Genomic DNA, 21,311 nt, shown 5'->3' with positions numbered 1-21,311 from the left:
AAGTGGTCTCTTTTTAAAAGCTTTATGGACATTATGGCTCTTGGTTAAACTTGTGGGTTTTGAAGCTATAAAGCCTAAGTTCATATTCAGCTTTCCCACTTACTGTGTGACCTTGGCCTTAGCTTCCTAATCTATTAATTGAGGATAATAACAATACCAACTCCACAGGCTTATTTCATAGTTTTGAATGAGCTTCTAGAATATAGCAAGCACTTGGCAAATGTTCATGTTTCATTCTCTTAACACTAATACACTTCCTCTTTATAATTTTTAATACTGTTCATTTTTTATCAGGCAGATTTCTTTGTATGTTTTCTTTTAATATGGCAAAAATCATAATTATAAGAAATAATAAGAGCTACTCATTGAGAATTTAGTGCAGGTGTAGTGGTAAGCACTTCACATGCAATATCATGTTTAATCCTTAACAACTCAATAAATAGGTGCTACTGCTCCTATTTTTATAGATGAGAGATTGGAAATTGGCCAGTTCTGCCTGGCCACAAAGTACTGTGAGGATAGTCCATGCCATTAGCAAGAGGCTTTCAAATTATTTTCTCTTTTAGCAAGTCCTCCAGAATAAGAAACCACTCTCTATACTTTTCTAATAAAAGCATTGCATCTGGGAAACCCAGAGGGGAGGGACATGTCTCCCTCTGTTAGCCTCTAGGGTAACAGCCCCTTCTCACCAACTTCTTTCAGTTCTCATTATGAGTCCATCTGGTTCATTATTAAGAGTATGGTAACATTGTCACATATATGAAACTTGCTAGAGAAATTGGGAAACATCACATTTCCATTGGTTCTATGAGAATGTAAAATAAAAATTTCAAGAGGGTAGAGTTGGAGGGAGGAGATAAAAACCAAAATAAGATCAACAATGCCATCTAGTGGGAAGTTCTAGCACTGTCAAACCCAAGTAATCTGTTACCTCACCCAGATACTTTAATCAAGCTATTCCCAAACTTTGCAAAGCTGAACCCTCATCAACAGAATATCTAATTATATTAATCTTCCATATTAATATGCCAGAATTCCTCCTCAATGCCTGTCTATCTCCAGTGAAGACAAAGCTAAAGTGTTGAATTAACACGTCAAGAAATATCATACCTGCTAGGAGGAGATAATGGATCTGAACCTATTTTCTTTATTCTGTACATTTGCCTATCATCAGCCAAAATATGCAAATAGCTTGATTTTTCAATAAAAGATGAGGATAAGTAGGAGGTTATAATATCCATATAAGGTAACTTTCCAGCATGAATTTAAAACTTTCTAGCAACTGAGTACTCTTGAATCCCCTAGCAAGATTTCTTGTAAGGATGAAAAAAGGGAGTCTTTAACCTACCTATCAGATCTTTCTTCCATTATGATTGCTAGAAAACTAGCTCATGGAAGGAATCTAACCTTTGTTTAATGCCTCCTAAATACTAGTACTTTGTTAGATAATTTACATGCATTATATTATCTAAGCCTTACAACATATCTGATATCTGAACTCTTTCTCTTACTAGCTAAATAACATTGGGGAAACAACTTCCTAATCTCTCTGAGCCTATTTATTCACTTGTGGTTATTACCACCTCTCTTACAGGTTTGTGGTGAGAATTGGGTGAAGTCTTACAACATAGAGAGCTAAACACCATGCTCGTTTAAATGTGGTTGCTGCTGCTGTTTCCAGACCCAGGGAGTTTCTGGACATTCTCTCCATGATGAAAGACTCTCTTTTGAAGTTGGGGGTAGAACCTAGTGGTCTCTTACAGAGAACAAGTTAGGATCACTCAACTTGAGTTTTGATACCTGGATGCATGGAGCTGGATTTTAGAAAATGAGTTTTCTCATGTTCAACATATTAGACCTCCTTGTTTCCCTAGATATAAGGGATTTTCCAAGTAAGCTCAGGTAATTTAGGGAGGGCTATCTGTGAAATCTCAGGCACATATAATATGAACTCCAGTTTTCTCCTCTTATTTTGACTCCCCAGAACCATGAACGTGGAGAGTCTTAACTTGTATGGAGAGTCTTAACTTGTATATATGAGCACGGTTTAGGAGTCTGTTGTCAGTTTAACAGTCTTCTGACCTCTCTATATTTGGCATGCTGAGCTACTTGCTATTCATCTCAAGTACCAGGCTCGTTTAACCTATTGTGTACTTTCTGCACCTTGCTAGTTTTACTTGGAATTCTCTTTCCTTTCCTTTTCATTTGACAAACTCTCACCCAGTTTTCAAGCACAAATTCAGCTGTCCTCTGCTGTGTGAAGCCTTTGCACTTCCCTTTAACTGGATAAATTGCTCTGTCCTCTTTGCTCACATGGCATTTTTTCAGCGTCTCTAAATTGCACGAACCATGCACTGTAATACATCCATTTACACATGTCTCTCTAAAAAGAAGGTCAATTCCAGAGGGTCAGGGATCATTCCTAGCTATATCCCTCCTTCCCTGTCTCACCCGCTATTCCTTCTCACTCTCACTTCTCTGAGATTATACCCTAATAAAGTGGTAGCTCATAAACTATCATCTCAGGGTCTGTTTTCCAAGGAATTTGGACTAAGATATCACTAGTACCTGGCACAGGATAGAAGCTTAAATACAGACTGAGTAAATGAAAGTAAGCACCCTCAAACTGGTAATTATTTCTGGATAAACACCACTATGCAAAATGGTACAAAGTTCCCCTTGTAGGCAATCTAGATTTAGCTGTCTTACTCCCTAGGTCTTGTTGGAAATTAAGGGAATTTACTTTCCAGCCAAATTTATTTGCAGATAGAAACCAAAATTGTTGGTTTATGTAATAACTTCAGGAGAAACTATTTCTATAATATTTCCAAGAAAGAGACCAATGCTACAGATGATTTGATAGCCCCTCTTTGCTTACAATAATTTTGAGGTGAAAATTTTTACTGAAATCAGTCCTTTCTCTATCTTCATAATAATCCATAGAACTGGGCAAAACTTGGTTTACTTAAAACACCACCAATGAGATCAGAGGCTGTATAAGGCTGAGCAGAAGTAGAGTTTTTCTAACATGTTGCTCTTTAAAACCACCTAATATTTCAATGTAAATACATTGTTAGAAATGGTTTTGCCTTCATACCTCATTGCAACAGATTTTTGTGCAGAAAGCCAGTCAAATACAAGTTAAATACCTTTAGTTCTTGGTTTGATAAGGACTGGCAGGAAATAAAAGTAAATAAACAAAATGTAGCCAAGATAGGGAGTCAGTGTCTGAAGAAGACTGCAGAAGATGCTACCTCAGGGTTTGTTTCCATCGTGTTCTAAACCTCAGCTAGAATTAGGGAGCCAAAATGAACTTCAGTAAAAACATCTTAATGGGAGGCTCTGAATGTGGCCACGGGGAACAATAATGTGGATCTTGGGGACAGGACAGTTTATATAACTTTATATTTTGGCTTCTCCGTTGGGGCTAGAACTGAAGATTTTTCCCCTCCTTGTGCGGCACAGTACCTGGCATACAGATTTTCAGTTGATGTTTGAAAGAATCAGAATAAGAATTGATGCTTCTGAAAAGCTTATTTTTCCCAATTTTACAGTCACAAGACAACAGCCTCAAATTTCATTTAGAACTCATGCCAGCTGGAATCTGGAAATCTATTCATTTATAAGGGTCTGTGATTACTCATAAATGGAATAAAGCCCCACGGGAGAATAGGTGTTATCAAAGTTATTCAAAGCTTGTTCATATTGGTAGGCCTCACATATTTCTTGCTATGTGTTTAGTCCACATAACTAAACTCTTCAAGCACTGTTTTCTCATGCATTGGAGACTGTCCCATTTATTATTTTTAAAGTAAACCCATAATCCCTACTCCCTTATGTTTACACGTACCCTAGCTTACTATATATTTTCTTAACCCCAGATTCCAATTTTCTCCTCACACTTGAAAAGACAGTTTCAAGAAAATATAGGGCAGATATGTACCTGAGTGTAATGGCCACAGACTTTATTGCATTTCCGAGTCTTGAAGTCATAGTACCGGATTTCATCATACCAGCTTGTGATGGCTGAAGACACGGAAAAGATGGACAGAGACCCAGTCCAGATGTTTTCTCCCAGCGAAGTAAAGTTTGGGTGCAGCTTGTGGGGTGACTTCAGCTGTACGTTATGTGCAAACCGACAATATTTGGCCCATGCTTTTGCAATTTGCGCTAGTGCTGGGTCCCAAGTCTGCAAAAATAAATATTAAACAATGGGGGTGGAGCTCAAGAATGAAACCTATTACCCAAAATGTAACTAGGATGAGCAGAGTGTGAATTTGAATGAGATACGAGATGTGAGGTGTGACGACAAGAATAGAGAAGGAAACACTTCATATGGGTCCTCTATAAATATGGTCTTCAAGCATTGACTAGGGCCAGAAGGAAACATGATGATCTAGTTTCCTGGAATTTAGAATCTAGGTGAGGGAAACAGATCAACATTTTACTGAAGGACAATTACAGTGTGTGCAAAATAGTGTGTGCTGTGTTTCACATTTCATATGATAACCATAATAGCCTATACCCTAAGAAGTTCAGACAGGTTAAAAATCAGCTCAAAGCCACAGATCTGGGATTCAAACCCAAGCCTCACTGAAAAAAAAATCCTATCCTTTCCCCAGATGCCAAACCGCGTTCCTGAGAAAGTCAGTACTGTGCTGGCAACAAAAAAAGTAAACTTAGAGACAACAAAAACAAAAACAAACCACAAAAATTAACAGGGACGAGAATGACAAGAAAAAGAAATAAAATCTACCTAAGCCCAGAGAAAAGGAAGTGTCCAAAAAGAGAAGAGAAATGTACTGTGGAGCTTGCTTCTAACAACAGTTGAGTAGACAGAACTAAACTGGATGTGTTTTGATCAAAGATTGTGAATTTCTTGCACACATTAATCGCAATGAAAAAAAATCATTCCAGATTACCAAGGATTTAACCCCGGAGTCAATACGTATTAGCTATTTTTGACTGACTCATGCCCCAAATATTGATATTTTTCTTACCATGTATAGCATATCACTGGCTGTTGGATTCACCTCTGATCGGAACTTATTATGAATTCGAACACAGTCTTTGATGAAATCTTCATTTTCAATATCTGGCAAAGTATTTTCTGTAAATGGATAACTAGAGACGAAAGAAACCATCCAGGCTGCCGTAGCAAGTGTGACTCGCATGCTCAGTCTGTCTGGCATGGAGCCTCGGGAGGCTGCAATCCGAGCGGCTGCAGTTTTTGAGAGTTCTCAGCTGGCAGCGTTACAAAGCATAGCCGACTTCAGCTTTGAAAAAATGGAAAGCAGAACTGAGTTCATCACAAGTTTTAAGAAATGGGTTTCTCCATATATGGTTTGCAGCTCATTTTGTGTTCTTAACCCTGTCTTTTCAGTGGTTTTCAGTGACACAGCACCTATTACAACACAGATTCTTATGAGGCTGCGTCAGACTTTCTTTTGAGTTGGGGGATATTTCCAAAGAAAATTCTGGAGTTTCCAGAAATAACAGTCTCCAATTTTTAACAGAGGTTGTGGTGATTAAATAAAAGCATATCTCTTACTTTTATAAAAGCCTTGCAAAACGCTTTCAAGAATCTTTCTTTTTTTCTTTTTTTTTTTGTAAGAGTCATATCAACACACAGTGGTTGGAATATCTAGTTGACATCATCATCTTGACCCAGAATTCATTCACTGTGGAGGAAGCATGAGTGTTTGCAGGCACTCACGGGGTGGGGAGAGAATAGCTGAATAGTAGAAAGAGCACTGGCTTCAAATTCAGATTTTAGTTTAAGTTCTGTTCCTAACTAGCGGTAAGACCTTGGGCAAGTTACCAAACTCTCTAAGCCTCAGCCATCTGCTGAGTGAGGCTAACGGGACCTTTTCTACCTTCTTTATCACAGAGATTTGGGAAGATCAAATGAGCGAGCCAATGTACCAATTCAACACATATTAAATTCCTGCTCTATGTATTCGGCTTAGTAATATAGAGATAAAAACACAGTCACTGATCTCAAGGAGCACACAGTGGTAAGAGCTGTGAGAAGGTGGTAACAAACAGGGGCCATTGGAGATCTGGATATAAGAAAGCACAGGGAGGTAAGAACTCAGGAGAGGATGCTTAACCCATTCTGGAAAGGACAGAGATGGCCTCCCACATACAGTTGGTGAGGTCTTTGCTGAGGCCAGAATTGGCTAGGTTTTGATAAAGTGAAAAAGGGCTGGAGAGATGAAGGGAACTGGGCGGACAGGAACTACATATCTAGCTGTGAAGTTGGAAACATGGTGTCATGGCAAGAATAGAGCAAGAACCACTGCATATTGTCTCCCTCTATAGATAAGGTCTTCAAATACTGATTCAGGCTGGTAAGAAATACGATGCCTGGTCTCATGGATTTCACAATCCGAATGGTGATTTTGTGCCAACTGGGGAGAGAAGAGATCAGGGAGGATTTCTGGATTCTGACAATGTTTTGGATTTTATCACCAAGGTGATGGCAAGTTATTGGAGAATTTTAGCTGCAGTATGATCTGGTTCTAGAAAACACCTGTACTTTAGAAAATTGAGAGAGAGAGAAAATGGAATGGGGTGGGGGGAAATATTTCTAAAGGAAACTCTTAAAGAGTAGAACTTACAGAACTATAAGGCAGAATCTGATTGCCACATACACAAATAACCTTACAAAATACTCATGTATAATTTTAAATTTTGTCCAGGCTTCCTAATTTCAACATTGTATTGATCTAAGATAAGGATCTTCTTGTTTGGGGCTCAGAGGCAACTTTTTGATCAATGTAGTGACAAGCAAAGATGAGACCTTCCTCCAGTATGAAGTGGTAACCAGTTCAGAGCCTGCTTTCATCTTCTTCTGGTTCTTTGTGGGCTAGACTGAGTGCTGAAAACAATAACAGGATAAATGAGATCTCACAAGCAAGCAAATTCAGTGATGTTTTCTGGTTACTTGAGTAATCCCTGTTGTATATGTATAATTTTCAGGAATAAGCAATATTATCTTGGTATTGAGATGAATTAGTTAATTTTTCTCTAATTTCATGAAAATAATCAGCAAAAGGGAAAGTCTGTCATCACAGAGATGATTTTTACATTATTACGCAGAGCAATGTAGCTCCTTAAGAGCCACAGCTCTCAGACTTCTCAATTCACACTATATTTCTGCAGCAACAGGAACTTGTACCTGGAAAAAAAATGCAAGCCTCCACTTCTTAGAAGGATTACAACTTTGCTTTGAGTTTTTCCACTCCTTACTGTGGGTCTTTGCCCTGGTCTCCTTGATCAGTATGCTTATGTGCTAAGAAAGAGATTTGTTTTCAGTGCTTATTGCTGAATGATGGCATTTTATGAGAGTTTTTTAAACCTTTTTTTTATTCTTTTCTGTATTGTCTAATTTTGTATAGTGAGCATATGTTGTCTTTTATATTCAGAAAGTAAACCAAACTATTTTTGTTTTGGAGAGCCATGGGATCTTTAAAATAATGTACAAATTCACACATATACACAGCCTGATAAACCTATGTAGATAAAAGACAAAAGGGATGCTGGTAATTCAGGTATTAATTGTGGTTATTGTTACATGATGGGATATGTTTCTTTATCTCAGAATGTTTTACTAAAGTGCTTTATAAAAAGCAACAGTTTGTGTATCTAGAGATAATTATATATATATAATATGGAAAAAATCTCACCCTTCCTATACTGTTCTAAACACATCCATTTAGATACATGATGAGTTTATTTTTATTTCTTAGGAAGAAATGATGTAGAATGCCCTATAATTCCACCCTTTCTGATTAGATTCTGTAAACATTTAGGCTACAAAGGCCTCTGGTCACCTATTCTATTGGGTCTTTTTGTCTATACTTAAAATTATTTCATAAGTATGTTTTTGATTATAACTCTTCATAAACAAAAGGACTGAACAATGTTTCCTCAAATGAATGTATCATAATTTACATAACAAATTGTTAGATAGTCAGATTTCTTTCAATTTGTCTTTATTATAAGTAATACTGCTATGGATATCTTCATATATTCCATATTTAATACAACTGATTGCTAGAACTAGAGCTAGTAACAGGATATGAGTGTTTTAAAGATTTCAAATATAGAGTGTCCAATTATCCTCTTAGATCTTATACTCATTTATACTTTCATCATCAGTATACAGGCATTGAGATCATATATTATCTTAAAATTTTTTTTCAACTTTATATTTTGCCTCCATTTCCTAGTGATGAAAGAGACCATATATTGTCTTAAACATTGGAACTATATGTTATACATATTGTCAAAGAGAACCAGACTTAGATACTTGTTAAACTGCTAAAGATATATTTTATTCGAAAACTATTACAATAGGGGAAAAGAGACTTCAGAAATAGACTCAATTGTGAATATAATAAAGACACCTGGGGATTTATAGCCAAGGAGCAGAGACGGTAGGTGGAAAATTACTAAGAAGAGACATTAAGGGTGGGGAATTCTTATTAGACTGATACAACAGGATTCTTGCTGGGCAAGCCAGGGTCATCAGGTATCAAGGATAGGAGAGGTTCTCTCTAAATCAACTTAACAGGATTCTTTCTAAAACTGGGCTACGCAAGTCTGGAAAGGAAAAGTGCCAAAGTCAAGACCTAGTAGAGAAGAGGGCTTAGAGGATTCTCGCTGAAGTTTGGTCAAGGAAAACATGTTGTCAGTATGCATATTTAAGTACTTCCTATTTTCTCTCTCTTTGTATGCTATATTTTAGTTTACCACTTCCTAACTTTAGCTAAACTTGAGACACAATTTTTCTAATGAGGAAGCCAAAGTGGAACTTCTGCATTTTGTTTTTGACTTGCATGGCATAACAAGAGAGGTAGCCACCACACCAAATTTACAAGCACAGGGATCAATTCTGCTCATAATTAAACAGAGCAGACACTTTTAAAAATATTAATTTCAAGATAATGTTAACATATGCAAATCTATAAATGCAATTCACCACACAAATAAAAGCAAGAACAAAGACCATATGATTCTCTCAACAGAAACAGATAAAGCATTTGACAAAATCCAGCACACTTTTATGTTAAAAACTCTTAACAAAATAGGCATAGATGGGACATTCCTAAAATTATCAAGGCCATATATGGTAAACCCACAGCCAATATCATACTGAATGGGAAAAATTGAAAGCATTCTGCTGAGAACAACAACTAGGCAAGGTTGCCCACTATCCCCACCTTCTATTCAACATAGTGCTGGAAGTCCTTGCCAGAGCAATTAGACAAGAGAGGGGAATTAAGGGTGTCCAAATGGGAGCAGAAGAGATCAAACTCTCACTCTTTGCTGACAATATGCTATTATATCTAGAAAAACCCAATGATTCAACCAACAGACTCCTGGAATTGATAAATGAATTCAGTAAAGTCTCAGGATACAAAATTAATGCACACAAATTAGTGGCATTCATATATACCAATAACAGTCAAGCCGAAAATCAAATCAAAGATGCAACACCTTTCACAATAGCATCAAAGAAAATTAAATATTTAGGAATATATTTAATGAAGGAGGTGAGAGACATATATAGGAAAAACTACAAAACACTGAGAAAAGAAATTGTAGAATATCTAAACAGATGGAAATCCCTACCATGCTCATGGACTGGTAGAATCAATATTGTTAAAATGTCCATACCACCTAAAGTGATCTACAGAATTAATGCAATCCCCATCAAAATATCACTATCATTCTTTACCGATTTAGAAAAAAATAATTCTACGCTTAGTCCGGAACCAGAGAAGACCTCGTGTAGTCAAAGCAATCTTAAGCAAAAAGAAAAAATTGGGAGGCATCATTCTGCCAGACTTCAAACTTTACTACAAGGCTATAGTAACCAAAACAGCGTGGTACTGGCACAAGAACAGAGATATAACCTTTAGAATAGGACACACATCCCAGATATAAAACCATCCTCATATTATCATCTAATCTTCAACTAAGCAGACGAAAATCTACATTGGGGAAAAGAATCTCTATTCAATAAGTGGTGCTGGCAAAACTGGATATCCACATGCAGAAGATTGAAACTAGATCCCCACTTCTCACCTGTCAACAAAAATCAATTCACAATGGATAACAGACTTAAACCTAAGGTGTTAAACCTTAAGAATTCTGGAAGAAAATGTCAGGAAGACTCTTTCAGACATTGGCCTAGGCAAAGAATTTATGAGGAAGACCCCCAAAGCAATCACAATGGCAACAAAAATAAACAAATGGGACCTGATCAAATTAAAAAGCTTCTGCACAGCCAAGAAAACCATCATTAGAGCGAATAGACAATCTACAGAATGGGAGAAAATATTTGGTTTCTATATATCCAATACAGGGCTGATAACAAGAATGTATATAGAATTTAGGAAAATCAACCAGAGAAAATCAAACAACCACATCAATAAATGGGCAAAGGACACGATCAAACTTTTCAAAAGAAGACAGACTAATGACAAGAAATGCAAATCAAAACTACAATATCAGCTAACTCTAGTGAGAATGGCCCTTATTAAAAAGTTCTAAAACAACAAATGCTGGCATGGATGTGGAGAGATTGGAACACTCTTACACTGCTGGTGGGACTGCAAATTAGTACAACCCCTGTGGAAAGTAATCTGGAGATACCTTAAAGAGCTAAAAATAGAAATACCTTTTGATCCAGCAATCCCTCTACTAGGCATCTATCCAAACGAAAAAAAAAAGACATTCTAAAATAAACACATTTGCACTGGAATGTTTATAGCAGCACAATTCACAATTGCAAAGATGTGGAAACAATCCAGTGCCCATCAATCCATGAGTGGATTAATAAAATGTGGTAAATGTATACCATGGAATGCTACTCAACTACAAAAAACAATGGTGATCTAACACCTCTTATAATATGCTGGATAGAGATTGAGCCCATCCTTCAAAGTGAGGTATCATAAGGATGGAAAAACATGCACCACATGCACCCAAATTGGTACATCAAATTGGTACTAACCAACCTACACTAAGGTGTTCACATGGTAGTAATACTCATTGGATGCTGGTCAGGGGTGGGGTTGGGGAGGTAAACCCAAACTAATGGAAGCAGAACGCACTGTATGGGGGAGGGACATGCTTGTAGCCCTGGCTTGGGCGGGGCAAATGCATTATATGTAACCAAAATGTTTGTACCCCCATAATATCCTGAAAAAAAAAATGATAATTGAGTAGCATGCATTTCTAAGCTCTTAAACATTGGTACGCTTGTCTTTCTATAAATATATTTTTAAAACTTTCTTTAGCATAGATATAATTCAGAGAATAACATTTATTGAAGTTGCACATTCTCTTGCTGCCTTTCTTAGTTTGATAAGAGTGCTCTGAGGTTGAAATATGAGTTAACTCAACTTCAATATAAACATCTGCCTGGGGCTCCCTTTTTTTTCTCTACGGAGTAATGCTGTTCTGATCTGAGTTACGCAAGAGAAAAGTTTGCACTGTGCACTCCAAGTTTCTTCAGGGCCTTTCTGCTGGGGTGACCTCAGATAACGGTTCGTATACATCAGCAGTTACACTACCAGCCTCTCAGTAATTGAACAAAGACCTTTGTACAGACTGCAAATAGCATGCAGGAAAATCAGCTCTCATGTGGAAAGGCTGAGAGAGCTAGTGTGCAGTTACCATAGCAACATGCCTTCATCTTCTGCCCCCTAGCTTCAACCCTGCCCATGACTGGGGAAGCCTAATAGTCGCATGTTTACTCAAAGAGGGCAGCTATCTTCTGCCAGTTCATTGTGGTCCATGATTACCAGCTCTATACTTTTCATAGCACAGTATAGCCTGGCATGTTCCCAGTTCATGTTTACTTCATTATGATCCCAAAAAGTAAGTATTATATGTATTTTATGGCTACATTTTTGATGAAGAAACTGAGAACCAGAGTTAAATAGACTGCTCAAGTTCACACAGTAAGTGAAAGAAGTAAATTAAACCCAGGTTATCTCTTTATAACAATAGCTCTCACACGTTGATGTACGTTAGAATTTCCACACCATAACCACCTAGAAGTGCTTTTAGTCAGCTCTTCCCAGTGTTTCTGGGATATGGTCAAAGTTTGAGAACCACTATTTTGCACCAGGCTGCTGCTTTTTGCCCTGATGACATCTTATCCCAGGCAAAGTATTAAGGCCAAAGACACTCAATCACTCTCATTCACTTTATCTTGAGTTGCTGGGACTAAACTTCTCCCAGTTTCTCACTGCTGCTTCCAGACCATTACCACACGGCCTTCCATCAGTAACCTCTGAGATGTATGATGTTCATTTATATCAAATTGCACTCTTATCATCATCCTCAGAGCTCCTCCTTAACCTCCGAAGACTTGTGCCTTGGCCCATAATCTTCATTTTAATTTGAATTATCTACCAGTCTACCCACAAACTTCTTTAACCCATTCTGCTCCTCTGACTTTAGCAACTCTTTCATACAGACATATTCCCAGGCCTTACCAACTAGAATTGCTCTGCCTCCAAATTCCTATCCTTTGGCCATAACATTCTCCCTCCCACCTCTTAAATTCTGTACTGTCCCTGCTACTACAGCTTTGTCCTATTGACGATAACTTTCAGGCTTCTCATCATCTTATTCTCTCAGCCTACCACCCCCAATCCCAACCTGTCTCTATTTCTTTTCTTCATTTAACCTGGGAACCAATAATCAAAAATCACAAGCATATTCACACTGGTATCTTCAGTACGCTTTCCCTTTGCATTTTCCTATGAGCTAACGTAGCCAATCCTTGGTCAAAAATGTTTGTGTTATTAATAGTTAAGTAGAACTACAGAAAATAGAAAAACTATGCAGATGGGCATCATCACAGGTTGTTGTTGCTCAGCAAAATTTTAATCAGATATATTTTTTCATTTGAGCAGTGGTTGATCCAAACATTTTGGAATCCTCAGGCCACCTACCCAGCCTGGAGACCGTGGCTCCTATAGTTCAGCTTTATTAAACTTCTCACCAGACACCAAACACCAGGTTCCTCTGTTGTGACTCAGTGTCTTTGTCTGTTTTGACTGCAGTGTTATTTTCTGACTTCTTTCTCTGTCAAACTTTGACTCATCCTTCAAGCCCCAACTCAAATGTTACCTTTTCTATGTTACATTTTCTGCTCCCTTAAGCATCTCCATTCCTCTTTGCTCTTTTATTTCCTTTTCATACATCTCTTCTTTTTTCACTAAACTGTATTATATTGCCTCTCTGCCGTCTTTTCCTCTGTCTTAGTGACTGGGTGGTTTAAACAACAGAATTTATTTCTTACAGTTCTGGAGATGGGGTAGTCTCACACACCATCTGGGTGACAGCCAATTCAGTTTCTGGTGAGGGCCCTCCCCTCTTCCTGGCTTGCAGATGGCCACCTTCTTGCTGTGCTATTACGTGGCAGACGGGGAGAGCAAGCTTTAGTCTCTTCCTCTTCTTAGAAGGACATTAATCCCATAGGAGGGCTCCACCCTCATGATATCATCTGAACCTAATTATCTTTCAAAGGCCCCACCTCCTAATATGATATTGGGAGTTAAGGTTCCAACATGTGAATTTTGGAAAGACACGAACATTTAGTCCATAGCACCTTTTATTCAGAATTCCCACCTCAAATCATATTGAGTAAACAGAAAACTACTTGAATATTGAATAAAATATGCTCTAGAGCTGAGCCACTTGAAAGCGCTCAATTCTTAAATCTGTGCTATCTAACACCATGGCCACTGGCCATATAGGGTTACTGAGCACTTGAAATGTGGCCAGTCTAACTTGAGATGTGCTCTAAGTGCAAAATGTACACGTGGTATGAAATAAAGAATGTAAAATGTCTTCTTAATAGTTTTTATATTGATTACATGTTGAATGATATTTTGGATATATTGGATTAAATAATATATGTTGTTAAAATTAGTTTTGCCTGCGTATTTTTACCTTTTTAATGTAGCTAAAAGAAAATTTTAAATACGTGTGGCTTACATTATATTTCTATTAGACAATATTGTTTTAAATAAATAATCCATGATGTTCAGTATGGATATAGTGACTAACAGAAGTGTGGACTCAGTTTTGGAATATTTTCAACTAGGAACTTTTTGTATAAATCTATATTTGTAAGAATATTCTGTTTTTTGTAATTCTCCAAACTATCTAGTAAATTCAAGTTTCTTAGCAATATGAGATTACAATTAATTAGGAAGATGTAGGTGACAATGCTACTGCCCAATTATCATAAGATTACATGAATTCTGTCTTAACATATTGTATAATAACAATTAAAATATAGCCATCCTCATTTTCCAAGTATTCATATTCAAGTCACCACAGTTACAAGGTAGCAGAGGGCAGCTAAAGTAGTCATAAATTCACTAATAAACTTATACAATTACTCCCTATATAATTACAATTAATTCTTGCAGGAAGAGTCAACGTCTTCATAAGTCTCTTGCTAATTGTGCAATGCTGTGGACATCCAACAATACAAAGCACATATAATAAATCGATTATAAAGTGACATTGAAATTCTTGCAAAAGATTCAGGATTTTAGGAATTTATTCAAAAAGCTGTTGACGAAGAGCTTACTAGAACATGTGAAGGAGTTAACATGTGAAGGAGAACAAATGAAATAATGACTCCATTAGACCTTAAAAATGTCAAAGGACTGTAAGAGTTCTTTGGAAAATTGATAAAGACCTCTGATACATATTTTTTAATGACCCTCTTTACTTTGGAAGTCAAACGTGAAGTGAAATATGCTGTTGTATGTTACCACATATCTTTGCCAAAAAATTATGCTGACTCCATCAACACTCATTCTTTTTTTCCCTAAATTAGTCCATGGTTGCAAATCTCAGTTAAGCATTTGCTAAATATTTGAAAAGTGTGAACCCGATTTCCAATTTTCAGTTTTCAAAAGAAAATTCATTTAAATAATTTCCCCCACATTTTAAGTTTTGGTTCTCATTTAAAGTATGTTTGCTTTAAACAGTCCTCTTCTAATACCAATTATCCTGAAATAATTATGATGGATAAGTTTTAAAAATTATAAATTCCAATGGGATAAATATATTTCCTAAATAAATATGCAGAAATGAATAAAATAAATTAATAGGTTGATGCTTGTGCTTATGGAGTGCTTACATGATTTTGAATAGTGCTGCTAGATTTAGTCACTCATGAGTTAAACTTGTTAGGTATCTAAACTTGATAGGCATCTGAGTGTTTATATTACTGGGAGGAATGTCAAATATAAATGGTCAAAAAGATAATATAGATAATATACTTTGATAGCATTGAATTAATGTTTACACTGTTCACCTAATTACACATTTTGACCCTAGGTAATTTCTCTCTTCTGAGAAGGAAATGATTTTGAACTTGTTTAACTCACAGGAAATGGTGGTTTCAACAGCAGTTTTGCTGTTTCCTTTGAACATTTTGATTCTCAACTCTTTTTTCCTGTTTTATTTGCTGCAGTTTCTTTATTAAAGCATCTACTAAAACACGTCCTGTCACCTGTGGCTCCAGCAACAACTGTTATTATTTTACTGTAGCATTTATATTATTTGATTTCTTAAATTATGCATATGCACCTTGAATAAAAATAAAATTTAAGAAATGAAAATGTTTTTAAAAGCTTTAATTTATTACACTCCTTCATTGCTATGAATAAAATACCATTCTTTGTCTCTGACCCAGAAGTCTTATATTTTCTTTCAGCATCCCTGAAAGTGTGGCTAACTTGTTAGTTTGCAAGTAGGATATGATCTCAGATCCTTCACAATTCTTGACATGAGGCTATTCAGATATTTTCTTTATTCTCATGTTGGTTTTGGAAGTGAACTCACTCAAAAATTTGTCAATTTCATCTAAATTGTTTAATCTATTGACAAAAAGTTATTCATTATAATTACTTCTTATTCTTTTTATTTCTCTAGAGCCTATTTTTATTTCTGATACAGGTAATTTTTGTTTTCTCTCTTTCTTGATCAGTCTTGCTAAGGGTTACCACTTTTGTTAACAATTTTTGTTAACACAATTTTGGCTCAGCCAAAATTCCTTGGTACTGCCAGTTGCAAAGAAGGTTAAAAACTTATGTCAAAGTCAGCACTAGGAAAGTGGAATCAGAGAGCAAGGGAAGATGAAGAAACAGCCAGCCAAATCAGAAACCATATAGGAAATTTACCAATAGGCAGTGTCTGAGGTCATTTGTGACCTAAATTTAAAGTTGCAAAGCCAAAGCCAAACACAATCACACACATGAACAAGTGAGTTGCTGCCAACAGTCCTTTTGTGAGGAGGACATGTGTCACCAAGGAGACTACAACTGGAGACTACAATTCAAAATTTCACTAATAAGTGTGGCGATATAGAGGTCACACTTTGATTTAAGACAAAAAGAACAAGGAAAACACAACTAAAATGTATACTATTTATTATTTTAAAAAGATGTTATCTGCTTCTGCTGTGCTAAGATATGCTAATATTAAATCAATAATAAACATGATCGACTTTCATAGGTTTGCATAAGCAGTCAAGCCAGGACATGCAGTCTTGAAACACAAGCTGTTTTATTTTGAGTTTTACTGTTTTGAGGTTGTTTTCAAAGGCAGAAAAAAGGTATATTAGTTGCACAAAAACTCATCTATGGTGACTTAACCACAATGGGGTCTAACTTTCCTAAAATGACAAGAAGTTCAAAGGGGTAATGAGGCAACAACATAATGTCATCAGTATTTCAAGCTTTCTATAATATATTCCTGCTTCATCATCCTTGGCTTGTGGCCATTCTACTCATGCTTTTTATCTAATGGTCACAAGATAGGTGTTCCACATATGGCTTCACATCCACACTCTAAGCATGAAGAGGAAGGAAGGGGTGGTGCTTATATCAGAGTGGGATACAATGGAGATAGCTAGTTTCTCTTTTCTATAGGAGGCAGAGAAAAAAGTTACTTCTAGGGAAGTTATTCAGAGAGATATCAGCATCCCCAGCCAAGGCACCTTTTATGGATTGAATTGTATCCCTATAAAAGATATGAAGTCTTAACCCTTTGTACCCCAGAATATTTGGAAATAGGATCCTTGCAGATGTAATCAAGTTAAGATGAGGTCATTAGGATGGACTCTAATCCAGTATGACTAGTGTCCTTACAGTAAGAGTAGAAGCACAGAAAGAAAAATGCCATGTGAAGACACAGAGACACACAGAAGGAAAATGATTGTGAGAAGATAGAGGTGGAGCCTGGAGTTAGGCTGCCATAAGCCAAGTAATTCCTGGGGCTGGAACTAGTTCCAGAAGCTGGAAGAGTCAAGGAAGCACCCTCTCCTAGAAGTTTTGGAGGGAGCATGATCCAGATAACACCTTGATTTTGGACTTCTAGCCTCCAGAAATGTGAGAGGATAAATTTCTGGTTTTAGCCATCCAGTTTGTGGAGCTTTGCTATGGCAGCCCTAAGTAACAAACACAGCATCTAACTCAGATTGTGGTGGTCTTAACTCCTGAGTACCTGAACATGAGAGGATAGCAATATAATAGAAGCTGCTTAAAGGAAGATTTTCTTGTGGATCATCCTGGGAGGGTAACAAAATAAGCATTACTATATCTCTATAAAGGAAAGTCAGAAATAATTGCATCCAAGTACTGAGGTTTTAGTATAGGACAAAGTTTTTTAATCATTATATTTATAAAAATACCATTTTTTCTTGCTCTTAAGTTATTTAATTGTTAAGTAAATTATGCTAAAGCTGCAATTATAATATACTTTTATAGAAAGGGTAATAAATAAATTTATATGCTTAAAATTGAGTTCCACAGTTTCGATAATTAGAACATAAACAAATTTAGCATTAAAATAATTATAAAGTAATATGCAAAAGCCCCTTTGACATTAAACAACCTATTAATTGATAGCATTAATCATTTAAGTACTAATAATTATATGTAAATTATGTAATTGTTAAGCTGAAATCAAATATATACATATGAACATATTGCCTGTTTGCACTACTATCATGACAAAGGGATGAGGAGAAAAAGTAAGAAAGGTAGAGAAGACGGCCTCAAGGAAGAAACAGAAAAAATAGTGAAAGAAAAGAAGAAACTGAGAGACAGAGAAAAAATTTTCCACAGAGGAAAGCAATTAAGAAACAAGTGAGGCCGGGCGCGGTGGCTCACACCTGTAATCCTAGCACTCTGGGAGGCCAAGGTGGGCAGATCATTTGAGCTCAGGAATTCGAAACTAGCCTGAGCAAGAGTGAGACCCTGTCTCTACTAAAAAATAAAAAGAAATTAGCTGGACAACTAAAAATATATAGAAAAAAAAATTAGCTGGGCATGGTGGCACATGCCTGTAGTCCCAGCAACTCGGGAGGCTGAGGCAGAAGGATTGCTTAAGCCCAGGAGTTTGAGGTTGCTGTGAGCTAGGCTGATGCCACGACACTCTAGCCAGGGTGACAGAGCGGGACTCTGCCTCAACAACAAAAAAAAGAAACAAGTGATAGTACATAACTAAATTGAATAAATATGGAGCCCATTTTCGGAATTGGAAAATTGTACTGAGAAGCATTTTTCATTATTGTAAAATATAAACTGAGTACAATCCCGATTTTAATAATCCAAATTAAAAATACTAATTGGGAGACTTCTGGTTTGTGATTCTGCATATAAGGAGCTTAGAAGTCAGCATTCTGTCCTAACAAATAAGTCTGAATGAATTGAAAAATCAACAACTCCTTTTCGATCGATAGGAGAGGAAAAGACACAGGACAAACTGTTTCCCCCAAGAACAGAGAGACAGACAGGCAAATAAAGGGAGTCATGACTTACCAGAGCTGACTCACTAACAGAAACTTCTGCAGGAACCAGTGCTGGGGCAGGAAAACCTGAACTGGAATCGATGAATTGCTGGAGGCTCGGTGTGGACAAGTCTGAGAGTTAAAAACTCCAGGAGGAATGTAGTCAATAAGAAGTTCCTACCCTTTTGTTAGTTTTACCTCACAGTAAATATCAGAGAAAAAGCCCCTCATGCATCTGGCAGAGGGAGAAGGAAAGCAGCCATTTTGAAATACTCCAGAGCACTCTGTTCTTAAGAAGGTCTGCCCTCAGCAGAAACTATTTAACCACAGCCTAATCTGCAGTAGTTTTATCAGAGCCTAATTGACCTGGGGGAAGGGAAATACCCAACTGCAGCCAATTCTAGCCTTCCACACTGGAGAAGGACATACTCAACTTCAGCCCACTTTAGCCATCCTGTCCTACCCAAGGGGAGAGGGGAACTGAGAAGCACTTACAAAGTTTACAGTCCACAGACATACACTAACTAAAAGGCTGAGACCTAATCATAGGTCTGTAGGACACGTTGCCCCCCCTAACACCTTAGCACCACATTACTAAAGGCTTATTTACAGCATTTTTTTTACACAATACATATTTGCTGATCAAGAAAAAAATTACAAAGACATACTAAAAGGCAAAAAACAATTTTAAGAAAGAGCAAGCATCAGTACCTGGCATGGCAGCGATGCTGGAATTATCAGCCCAGGAATTTAAAACAACAATAATTAATATGCTAGGGGCTCTAACAGATTGAGTAGATAGCATACAAGACAGATGGGCAATAGAACCAGAGAGATGGAAATCCTAAGAAAGAATCAAAAACAAATGCTAAAGATCAAAAACACTGTAACAAAAATGAAGAATTCCTTTGACAGGCTTATTATAATAGTAGACTATACACACAGTGATAAAAGAATCACTGACTTTGAGGATATATCAACAGAAACCTCTAAAACTGAAAAGCAAGGAGAAAAAAGACTGCAAAAAGAATAGAATAGAAGACCAGGTGTGGTGGCTTTTATCTGTAATCCCAGTACTTTGGAAGGCAGGAGAATTGCTTGAAGCCAGGAGTTTGAAATCATCCTGGACAACACAGTGAAACCCTATCTCTACAAAAAATAAAAATCATTAGCCAGGCATGATGGCATGTGACTAGAGTCCCAGCTACTCAGGAGGGTAAGACAGGAGGATCACTTGAGCCCTGGAGTTTGAGGCTGCAGTGGGCTATGATCAGGCCACTGCACTGCAGCAATACCAAAAGGAGAAAAAAAAAAAAGAGAGAGAGGAACAGAAAAAATGTTTAAAAAATAATTAGTGGGGTCCTGTAGCAGGTTGAGGGGTGCTTGGACTACGAGCTCCTGGCTCACTGGCCCTCCCTGCTGTTGCTTGCATGGCAGCTCCATCAGAGCAGGGCAAACCCTGAAATAGAGGGACATCAAACATGCCTGAGCACCTCATAGGCCAATTGGGACTAGCACACTTATCCCTGGCATCGTCAGGGATTGATATTCAAGGACTGGGGGACAGGCCCACAGGCCAGATACTGTATCACTAGGTCTCAATTGTGTTGTTTGGGGGCATGGAGAAGAGATTTGTGAACTAATCTCAGGAGGCAAGGGAGCCCATGTGGGCAGAACTGAAAGGAGAGTACACTGTGGGTCCTGGCCTCAGCACACTCCTGGAGCAACCCTCCCCCCACAGGAAGGCCACACTCTCAGCCCAGGCTGGCATCCTGGGCAGGGAAGCTCCTTAGTCTGCAGTGCAATTGTGGGGGAGCTCGGCTAGTTTGGGCTTCTGCTAGCCAGCAGTCATTGGGGGGAAGCCATGGAGCAGGAGTGGGGAGAAGAAGAGCAGAGCCCACTCCTGACAACCAGATTGTGAATCTCAGATGGCCCTGCCTCCACAAGCAGGCATTCTGGTTTGGTGGGGACACTTCAGCCCCTTCCTGGTGGCTTTACCCAGAAGCTGGGAGCAGACATTTGACACTTGCTGAAACAGCAACCTTGCCAGCTTTTGTGGAGCCTGAGGTCAAGCTTGCCCATCCCAGCCCCACCCCGCCTCACTCTCCCACCTGCCTCTGTTGTGGCAGAGAACGAAGACTCACCTGGGAGTTTCAGGGCTCCACTCGCCACCAGGGGCATTCAGGTGCTTCTCGTGAAGGACTAGAGATGGTCACAGCTCCCCAAAACAACACTGCAGCTTGTTCCTTTGGGCAAGTGCCACCTAATGACAGCGAGGTCAATTTTCACATCTTTTACAGCATTTACTGACTTAATCATACAAGGTGTGGTTGATTCTCACCCGCAAGCACCACCTACTCTTTCAGAGATTAAACTAGGTATTCCAATACAATTCACACAGTTAAGAAGACCACAGGCCTAAGGAAAGAGAAAGGATTTCAAAGACCTATATCCTCCCTCA

General features: G+C 37.8%; 1 protein-coding gene across 1 annotated transcript in view; it reads right to left on the bottom strand.

Annotated features, from left to right (window-relative positions):
- Positions 1-19,366, bottom strand: part of GLIPR1 (GLI pathogenesis related 1) — a 40,835-nt gene extending 21,469 nt beyond the window's left edge. The window contains exons 1-3 of the mRNA XM_069489513.1: positions 18,882-19,366; positions 5,001-5,276; positions 3,944-4,189 (exon numbers count right to left, since the gene is read on the bottom strand). Coding sequence (XP_069345614.1) covers positions 3,944-4,189; positions 5,001-5,192 — 438 coding nt within the window. The 5' untranslated portion in view covers positions 5,193-5,276; positions 18,882-19,366. The remainder of the gene's footprint in view (positions 1-3,943; positions 4,190-5,000; positions 5,277-18,881) is intronic.
- Between the last annotated feature and the right edge of the window lie 1,945 nt (positions 19,367-21,311).

The sequence above is a fragment of the Eulemur rufifrons genome, chromosome 16 (assembly GCF_041146395.1).
Source record: "Eulemur rufifrons isolate Redbay chromosome 16, OSU_ERuf_1, whole genome shotgun sequence".
NCBI classification, from domain to species: domain Eukaryota; kingdom Metazoa; phylum Chordata; class Mammalia; order Primates; family Lemuridae; genus Eulemur; species Eulemur rufifrons.
Note: the sequence above shows the minus strand (reverse complement) of the source record. Positions and strands in the feature narration are given on the sequence as shown.